The following is a 10,478-nucleotide window of genomic DNA, read 5'->3' on the forward strand; positions in this document are numbered from 1 at the left end:
GACATCTGATGGGAGGGTGTTTCACAGGGGGGGTGCCACTACCAAGAAGGCCCTCAGTGCTGGATCTCCGTGCCTGGGCTCAGCAACGGGTGGAGGTAAAATATTAAAAGGTAAAATATTGGTGTAAAAACGTAGGTAGCCTATGCCTCACCTTTGTGTAGTTACGCACAAATATGCAAGAGAATAAAGTGTTTCCACACAGGTTACAACTTGAAATGTCTTTTATTGGATACCAAATGGATTCAATTTTCCCCATCTTGCAACTTGAAAATCGGGAGTGGGGTGGAAAAGGAACAAGAAAGAATACTCAAGTTGCATGTTTTGGGCCTATATTAAATGAAATGTTTTTTTTTTTTGGTGGAAAAGGAATTGGATTCCACCACGTTGTGTAAGCACTGGGTAAGCGTATTTTAAGTTGCCAACTCGCAGAAGGCAAAAGCACCCGAGAGCATCCCGTGGTCTAAGAAGCCAGAACAAGTTTGTTTTGTTTGTTTGTTTGGTGAGAGGGCTCTACGATGCCTACCCTCCACTGCAATCTAGAATCAGTTTCCACCATTAGTATATCAGATTAAAACAAGAACTACAGAGAAAGCCAAGATTGCGGGCAGCACACACTGAATACACAACACCAAGGTGTTAGGCACTGTAGTTGCTGGGCGCTGCCCAGGTCAGCACACAGGTGTCAAAGTGTATCTTATTCAGAGCTCAAATTCTCCCATCAGGCTTTGCTCAAGCTGGCATCCTACGCAAGGGTTTTCAGGAAACTGCCAGGTGTCGGCTGACGTTTCAGCAGCTCCCGTCATCAAGCGCTCGGCCAAGGTGAACAAAACAGATTTTTCTTTGAGCTGCTGAGCAAGGAACAGAAAGACAATGCGGTTACGTGATTTTGCCGCTGTACATGAGCAACTGCTTGTCCAAGCTGCCACCCACTGCCCCACCAGCTATGCTAAATGCTTCAAGCGTGGCACGTAGAGGCAGTGGCGTAGCGTGGGGAGTGCAGGGGGGGCCGGCCGCACCGGGCGCAACATCTGGGGGTTAGGGGGCGCAAATTACTTGCCTTGCCCCGGGTGCTGACAACCTGCGCTACGCCACTGCGTAGAGGGCAGAAGATGCTACTGTATACAGCCTGACAAAAGACCGCTTTGCCCATATGTAGGTGTGGATTAGAACTCTGCACACGCTCAGAGACATTTCACACGTGCCAGAGCTTATCTCCAAACTCTGCCCCAAGGATCCTGATCAGCAAAAACAAAAGATCACCCTTGATCTTGAGCTGCCACTGACTCGGGTGGCTGTTTTTGGTTCACGGTATTCGCAAGACAGGACAGAACCATTTAGAAGGATACATCCTAGCCAATTGTAGGCTTCAAATCTGTATCAGACAAAGTAATCTGGCATCATCATGTAGATACACCCCCCCATAGCTAGGGTATGAAGCAGGCCCAGGGGTAGAGGGACCTGATCACAATGGGAGTGTGTCTACTGCTACCGTTTTTGAGAAAGCCTAGCTTAACTGAACAATATTGCAAGCACTAGGGTGAGAAAGCAATTTGATCCCAGTACAGACCCCACCGTGGAGCCAAGACTCTTGTTTACGGGTTGTTTTTTTACCTCTGCTAAGCATTAAGCTGTTGGTGCATTCTTCCAGCCGTCCTTACGCCAAGGCGGCTTTGATGGCCATGATTATCTTCTTCAGCTTGGCACTATCATCTACAAAGCCATCTCCGTTCTAGCAGAAAGAAAAAGCAAGGTCAGAAAAGGAAGTCCCCATCCCACCTCTCTAAAAAGTTTCAGAAGCTACCAGATTGATCATTGTCCGCCTAGGGCTCCTTTACAGTGTAGGGACAGATCGATGCCACGAGGACACAGAGTTGGTACACTCTGGTATTTGGGTGCTACATTATGATGTGACTGTAGAATTTATTTATGCCACTCGCAGAATTTGGCTTCTCAGCACAGAAGTTCTTTTTCCTTTTTGAACTTTCCTTAGTTAGATTGGCACATGCCCAAAGCTCCGTATATGGAAGTTTTTAATGTTTAGTGCTTTATTAAGTTTTTGTATAGACTGAAAAGATGAGCAGGGTACAAATAATAAAATTATTATTTTACTTTATTTTTATTATTATAGGACAAGCTGCATTCTTGCCTACTTGATAATTTGTTCTTTTACTCTTCATTCACTTCATCTAGAAATCCCTTCCCAGGAAGCATCCCAAAGCAATTTAACAATAAAAAACTTAGATAAACATCTCCACTTTATTGGAAAATTTATATAGAAAGGTTTATTGTTTTGTGTACATTGAATTGTAAGATACAACTTATGCAATGGGACTTGACAGGAAGTCAAAACTGAAGAAAAGATTTTGTAAGATAAAAGGGGGAAAATATTTTCATTATTAATTTCCCCCATGTGTGTGTGCACGCGTGCGTGCGTATGTTTTGTATGGTATGTTTGGGAGGAAATAGATGGTAAATAACAAATAACAAACAAAATATTAATGTATGTAATTTTTATTTCTCAATTATATTTTGTGGTTGTATGGTTGTAATGCTTTTTGTAGCATAAAATCATTCAATAAAAATTATTTAAAAAATAGATAAACATCTCCACTTGGCCTGCTTCTGTTATTGGGGGGGATAACAAAGGACTATGTGGGCATTTAAATACCACTCTGGCTGGACTGCACCACGCCACGCCCAGACACGTGCAATAGGTGTGTGAACTGTACCTTTCAGATCTTCTCCCACAAGAGTCCTCCCACATTTTAACTCCTACTGTGTCAGGGAGAAAAGGGATAGTCCATTTCTTCCAACCACATCCATGTGTGAGTGCAGAGACGGGGGATCCGTGGCCCTCCGGAAATGCTTGGACTCCCATGGCTCCAGCCAATGCCTGAAGCTGCAGGCTAACAATACCTGGAAGGCTACAGGCTAATGAATTGGCTTAAGGTGGTATTTAAAGGTAAAGGGACCCCTGACCATTAGGTCCAGTCGTGGCCAACTCTGGGGTTGCGGCGCTCATCTCGCTTTATTGGCCGAGGGAGCCGGCGTATAGCTTCCGGGTCATTTGACCAGCATGACTAAGCTGCTTCTGGCGAACCAGAGCAGTGCACGGACACGCCGTTTACCTTCCCACCAGAGTGGTACCTATTTATCTACTTGCACTTTGACGTGCTTTCGAACTGCTAGGTTGGCAGGAGCAGGGACCGAGCAACGGGAGCTCACCCCGTTGTGGGGATTCGAACCGCCGATCATCTGATCAGCAAGCGCTAGGCTCCGTGGTTTAACCCACAGCACCACCTGTGTCCCTAAGATGGTATTTAAGAGAGCAAATTTAAAACAGGCACACATCTCTGAAAATTCCCCCATCTTGAAGAGATGCAAATTTAAAACATGTACACATCTCTGAAAATTCCCCCGTCTTGAAGAGAGAAAAACGCCACCCCGCAAATAACATAAAACTTCTACAGTTCAGAAAGGGAAAGACACACAAAATCTTGTAAGGTTGCCAAATTGTGTTTTCCAGCGTTGGGAGAATAATCTGCAACCACCCACCACCTTGCATAGCCGTGTGCTCAAAAATTGGCCTTCCATCTGTATGCCACTACAGCAGCAAGAATGTTGATTGCACAAAATTGGAAGGCTGGAGAAATACCAACTAAAGAACAATGGCAAGAGAAGTTGATGAATTATGCAGAATTGGCAAAAATGAAAGACAGAATAAGAGAAAAAGACAACAGCGACTTTGAAAAAGAATGGGAAACATTTATATCATGCTTGCAGAAACAAAGACAGTCGATAGACTTGATGGCAGGATTTAAACAAACATTCACATTATTTGTATTAGAAAACGTGTAGGAGATAAGAGAAATATTACAGTGTATTTACTTTTACTTTTATGTTTGATGTTATGTCATTAGTAACTTTTACTGTTAGGAGGTAGCAAAGTATTTGAAAAGTATTTGTGAAGAACAGACATTTGTAGGGTTGCAAGAAGTTTTGTGAGGAGTATTATTAGAAGTATTGTAAAAATGGATAAGGGGGAGGATGATTTGTTAATAGATGTAAAGGCAATATAAAGTTAAGAAATGCATAAGAAGTGGTTAAAACGGCGGATTATCAGAGGTGCTGATGGAAGTCTAAAAAGATTGTATAAGTGATAAGTTTTGTGGTAGATTTTACAACTTATATGTTAAAAGTAATAAAAAATATTATAAAAAAGGAGGTAGCAAAGTGGGTGAAAGGAGAAACAAACGAGAAGCGGGAGATGGGGGAAGCCTAGGAGGGGAGGGAGGGAGGAACAACATAGTAATGTTAAGAATTTTGAGATGGATGTAACGAATGAAAAAGAAAAATTGATAATTCTTTTATAAAAAAAAGTATTGGCCTTCCACTGTCTTGCCAAGCAGGGCTCCCCGGAACGGCTCACCTTTTTGGAATGCACAAGCTTCCCAGCCACCGTCACTTCAAACCATCCTGTGGATTCACGAGTCCCTTCGCCAGTCTAGGTAGAAAGTGGGGGTGGGGAGAGAGGGGATGAAACGAAACCACCTTAAGGAGCCATTGCGCATCTTGTATTATCATTAGATGCAAGCATGCTGCAATTTCTTCTTCAAGCATTTCTGGAGAACGACAGTAATTAATTAATTATTATTATTATTACTTTATACCCTGCCCATCTGGCTGGGCTTCCCCAGCCACTCTGGGTGGCTTCCAAAAATATATATTAAAATACTGTAATACATCAAACATTAAAAGCTTCCCTAAACAGGGCTGCCTTCAGGTGTCTTCTAAAAGTCTGGTAGCTGTTGTTCTCTTTGACATCTGATGGGAGGGCGTTCCACAGGGCGGGTGCCACTACTGAGAAGGCCCTCTGCCTGGTTCCCTGTAACTTGGCTTCTCACAGTGAGGGAGCCGCCAAAAGGCCCTCAGAGCTGGACCTCAGTGTCCAGGTAGAACAATGGGGGTGGAGACGCTCCTTCAGATAGAGACAGCATACACCTAGCGGCATTGCCTCCCCACTCACCCAGCCCTCCCATGTGCAGGATTTCACCAGACCATATAGTGCAACGTCTCCTGTGCGCTGCAGAAGATGACTGGGGCATGCTGGAGGGAAGAAGATGGGTTCTCCTTCTTTAGGGAGAGTACAGACCCAACAATTAGTTGGCCATTATTTAGATCACATCATTTCCCAAGCTGCCAAGAACGGCAGCCAAGCGGAACGTCTGATATAAGGTTGCTAAGCACTGCTCTTTCACCGCTGAACTCTACCAAGGAAGAAAACTCTGGATGCTTTTTAGGGAGGGATAGGAGTTTGGGGTGGGGAGAACCAGAGTTGTACGGAAAATGTGCTCAGCAGACAGTATTGGGTGTAGATGGAGGAATAGGGTGTTGCCCTAGTTCTGTAAACAGAACTAATGACCTAGCCAGCTGAATCATCAGCCTAAAACACTAGTCAACACCATCCTGGGTCTGCAAGTTGAAGGGGATCTGCAGTGGGGAGATCTCGGTCACTGGTTTACCGTGGTTTCTGCAAAACAAGTCAGGACATGCATTGCAGGTTTTCAGTCCATACCAGGTGCCTTTCTTGAGGGTGTGTGTGTGTCAGTGGCGTAGCGTGGGGGGTGCAGGGGGGGCCGGCCGCACCGGGCGCAACATCTGGGGGTTAGGGGGTGCAAATCCACGGGTTAGGGGGCGCAAATTACTTGCCTTGCCCCGGGTGCTGACAACCCACGCTACGCCACTGGTGTGTGTGTGTGTGTGTGTGTGTGTGTGTGTGTGTGTCAGGGCCCCGGAGGGCCTTGAGTTAAAGTGTATCTTGCATCCCCCGCTAAGAGGCAACCGAAATGCCAAATTCCTTCCCTTCCTGCTACTTAAATTGCCACGGATCGCCATTAATTGCACGGGTCGCAGGTCAGCGAGACGACTTGTGCCAGCAGCACCTGGATCCACTCACCATTTCCAGCTTGCCCGGAAACTCCTTTTCGAGTTCCTTCTTGAGCTGCTGATACTACAAGTTAAGAGGAGGAGGAGGGAGAAGTTGTTTAAGAGTTCCGAAACATCGACTCACAGCTGCGGTTATCAGAGAAAGTTAAAGCCCTCCCTAAGCACTCATGGACTGGTTGGACACAGAGACCAGCTGGGGAAAGCTCAGAGCCCGGGGTGTGGTGGTGGGATGATGGTGAGTGGTCAAAGGGAGAAGCCCGGGAAAAGGAGGTGTCAGAAGCTGAAGAGGTAACAGGGCTTAGTGAGCAGGGAGAATCTTGTGGCAGAAAGCAGCACAGAATCAGGAGAGGAGGGAGGCCTATGCTTTGCATTGCCAACAGCTCAGACTCAACCCCTGTGCTCAGTTAGCACATGCAAGCCATGAGAAAGGCTGTGGTTCTGCAGCAGAGCACATCTTTGAGTGCTAAAGGTCCAAGGATCAATCCCGGAAATCTCCAGGTATGGCTGGAAGAGAGAAGTTATCCCAAACCCTGGAGAATCACGGCCAGTCAATGTCAACAATACTGAGGCAGCTTCCCATGTTCTGTAGGATGCAGAGAGATCCAGATCAGTTTGAGGGGACCTTCCCTGCCACCCTCCTTTCCTCCAGATGTTGGCATTTTCTGTTCTCTACCAGTGGAAGAGGCCAACACCAGAAACCCTGAAAGCAAAATATGTGGTGCACTAATACTGGCATGACTCTACTGCGCTAGCAAATACTGCTTGGGTCCTGCACTAACTGCGCCATATCCAACCAGCAGTTACTTTTGGTTCTTTTAGCCAGGCGGCAGACCAGGATGTTAAGTGGTTTTGCTACATATCAGGCAGAAGGATCTACTCACCTTGGGACTGTATCCTCAGGCCCCACTACAAGAAAACGAAAAGCAAGCGTTACTGCAACATCACATTTAGCACAAAGCAAAGATGGAAATTGTGGCTGGACTACAACTCCCATAATCTCCACCCACCGGCTATGAACTGGCTTCTGTAGTCACCAGGCCACCTGCAACTAGCCAGATCCCTTAACCAGCTCTCCTTCTGTCTAGCAGTCAAATGGAGCCAGGAATATAACTTTGATGGGTCCTACAACTTTTGATCCCATTAAAATTTCAATCCACTGGTTCCCATTCTGCTGTTCCATCATAGTTTCTAGATCTGTGTGTATCCCCCCCCCCCCAATATTTCTTCTGATTTAGGGTGCTAAATGTTGGGAGACGGCATTCCACAAGCTTTCACAAGTTCTCTAAAGATGCTCTGATTTCCAGGTGCCCTCCATGGCTAGCGTGAAAGAGCAGGCAAGCTAAAAAGTGGCAGGTTAGTAAATTTTGTGGACTCATTTACAAGGTTGACTAACAGATTGTAACAAGTATAGCTTTTCTTGATACTGAATCCAAGGGCAAAGCTAAGAGCCCTGTGTGATGCTTTACTCACTTCCAAGAGGTGAAACATCACAGACAGCCTTGGTTAAACCCAGACAATGCCTACAGCCCCTCAAACAGGCATATTCAGGAAGACTCTCAGAAGCAGGAGGTAGAAGACAGTTTATATGTCAGCAAGATCAGGTGTCGGATCCAAAAAGCTCTCTTTCACGCCACTGAATAGGACAATTAAACGGGTGCCTAGCTGGCTAGAGCCCCAAATTTTCAAAAGTGATGACCAAGTACATCTGCAGACCTCAGAGCAACATTTGAAGTTGAGTAAAGAAGGTAAAGGGACCCCTGACCATTAGGTCCAGTCGCGGACGACTCTGGGGTTGCGGCGCTCATCTCGCTTTATTGGCCGAGGGAGCCGGCGTACAGCTTCCGGGTCATGTGGCCAGCATGACTAAGCCGCTTCTGGCGAACCAGAGCAGCGCATGGAAACGCCGTTTACCTTCCCGCTGGAACGGTACCTATTTATCTACTTGCACTTCATGCTTTTGAACTGCTAGGTTGGCAGGAGCAGGGACTGAGCAACGGGAGCTCACCCCGTCGCGGGGATTCGAACCACCGACCTTCTGATCGGCAAGCCCTAGGCTCTGTGGTTTAACCCACAGCGCCACCCACGTCCCATTTAGTAAAGAAGAGGAATCCACTAAAAACAAGGAAGGTTTGGGGATCCATTTTCAGTTTTATAATTCTCAAAGTTTCTAATAACATTCCCCTTGCTTAGGTTTTCTTTTTTATAGTAAGCAAAGAATTTCTTGAATTACCATATGATCACTGACAGGTACATTTATGAAGACAACCGGCGAGTGACACATCATGCACTGCTTAACATGGGGACCTTCATTTGTCTATCTGTGGGAATGTGGACATCAACAGTGGATTCATGTCAAGCACCGTACAAAATTGCTCACATCAATCTGAAGAAGTGGACTCTACTAGTCCAACATTTCCCCAACTTGTGGGTCACAACTCACAAGTGGGGTCTAAAGCCTGTGCAAGCGGGTCATTGGGCTTTAAAATTCAACCCAAAATAATTCTTGATTTTAATCCTTAACCTCTTCCAACTTTGCGTTCCTGGCTGTGTTGACACTTGCAGCCGGACATCTGAGATGCTTGAGGCTTACATTTAAACACTTGGGACTTGCTCTCTATCGGAAAAGATCCAGTGATCTGGTGCTCATAAAAGGGAGTTGTTTTGAGCTGCCTGCGCATCAGAGGCAACCTGTAGCCGTCACTCAAAACTAATGAACTGTTGCCAGATCTGCTGCCAGGATTAGCCAACTGGGCTCCGAAGTTTGCTTAGTCAAAATTTGTCCGCTACTTTTCTGCTGAAGGAACAGAAGTTTGAGCAACGCCACTCAATGCTCTCTCTCTGCAAAAAGGACACCACATTGAACTGTCATGGGATAGGGATCCTCTATACTACGTTTCTGGAAGTCAGGCTACCCAAACCATGGCTTCATGTTACCTACTTTACTCAGTTACCACTGAATATCCTGAGTTATACTGCTACTACCCATTGGTAGCACAAATCTTTGTGAGACCTGCTTTCCAGCAATTACTGCTCTTCTGCAATCAGATAGCGTGTGTTCCCTTTTTAAAAAATAAAAATCCTGAATAACGTTGAAAGCACTATAAATATTTCAGCAAAGCTGCACATTAATAGAGGCATTTAGTACACTTCGGTCTGGATTATATAACAAGTTACAAGGCCAATTTGCAATCTAAATGCATGAAACATTTTGCTGCCAAAGTCCAGAATCCAGAATTCATGTTGCAATAAACCGATGTGTCACGCATATCAAGTGACGAAACCACCAACCTTCAAGAGGTCCCATAGGAACCTCTCTCCCCAGGTTACCCAAACGCCCCCGGGCAGAGAAACCGGCTTCCTTTGCCATTTTCACTGTCGTCGACGGAGAGACCTTGCTCTAGAAATAACAGCAAGATCACCACCGCAGTAACGAAGGAAACGACTTCGAGAGGCGTGGCGCCATCAGCTTGCTTGGCAGCAAACCCCAACGCGGAACCCTGCGGGGTTATATTGAGCATCGGCGGCCTCGAGTCTCCTTCGCCACAGGCACGATGCAAATGGATGATGCAGGAGCATAAAGCTTATGCAATAGTAAAAAAAAATCTGTTCGCCTTTTAAGGAATGGCCCGTTGGCCCGTTCAGACGAACAGCGTTCCCAGCAATCGAATAAAAAGGCTGCAGAAAGGAGCACAATAACCGCAGCAGCAACAATAGTATATATTTTTTTCTTGCAATGGCTTCTTACCAATACACCACCTTGATTTTGACATGCATGGCGACGGCTGGACCCTGCGCCTCTAACCAGCAGCAGGAAGTAGCAGTTCTCACGCGCAGTTCAGGCCTCCAACGTTCTACTTCGGAACCTTGCAGCAAGGAGGCTTTTATCTCGACGTTCGGACGACACCACTGTGACCACGAAAGTAGGGGAGGCGGGAAATGGGAAAAAACCACCCTCTTCCCCATCTTCCCTCTTCCGCATCTCGCTCCCCCGCCCCTACCTTCTCCATATAAGAGACACGATTGTGCCGGCCGCTCGAGACCATTAATTAGAAAAAGCAGCAAAAGAAAACTACATCTCTTTCCTCCCCCCCTTTTCCTGCTATGGTATCGTCCCAACCCCCTCCGCAACCAGACACGGTGAGGCCACGGCTCGCAGGTGCAAAGCGAGGGTTTCACGTGTCTCCGGGCCTGCAAAAGGAAAAAAAGAGCTTGGATAATCGACAGGGTTACGGGCTGTTATTTTATTAAAAGCACCTGATTAGCACTTAGCGGGAACATTCTGGAAGGAAGGAAGGACTTTGGTTCTGCAACATTAAGCAGTTGAGCGGTGAGAGCCGGAGGCTCCTAAATGACCCGATCGCGTGTTAAAAGCCAACCATGCCTGAACGTGGCCCGAGGGATACACAGAGAGCGAGGATGGCACAGTCTGTGGTTCTCTGGATGTGGATCTGACATTGCATGGGCAAAGCTCAGGAATGGCAGGAAGGGCAGCCTGCAACATCTGATTTTTCACAGCCCTCGGCAGACATAAT

General features: G+C 46.4%; 1 protein-coding gene across 2 annotated transcripts; it reads right to left on the reverse strand.

Moving 5' to 3' along the window:
• Positions 1-203: 203 nt before the first annotated feature.
• On the reverse strand, positions 204-9,898 carry SELENOW (selenoprotein W). 2 transcript variants are annotated; one of them, XM_083516053.1, is made up of 6 exons: positions 9,692-9,898; positions 6,828-6,852; positions 5,957-6,010; positions 4,430-4,504; positions 1,612-1,729; positions 204-845 (listed from the first exon to the last, which is right to left on the reverse strand). In XM_083516053.1, exons 1-5 carry the CDS (start codon positions 9,718-9,720, stop codon positions 1,655-1,657), a joined length of 258 nt encoding a protein of 85 aa, XP_083372179.1. In that variant the 5' UTR covers positions 9,721-9,898; the 3' UTR covers positions 204-845; positions 1,612-1,654. The 2 variants fall into 2 exon arrangements, with proteins under 2 accessions (XP_083372179.1, XP_083372178.1); XM_083516052.1 differs by having other exon boundaries at positions 204-848; positions 9,692-9,850.
• Between the last annotated feature and the right edge of the window lie 580 nt (positions 9,899-10,478).

The sequence above is a fragment of the Podarcis liolepis genome (genome assembly GCF_965112155.1).
Source record: "Podarcis liolepis genome assembly, chromosome: 7".
NCBI lineage: Eukaryota > Metazoa > Chordata > Lepidosauria > Squamata > Lacertidae > Podarcis > Podarcis liolepis.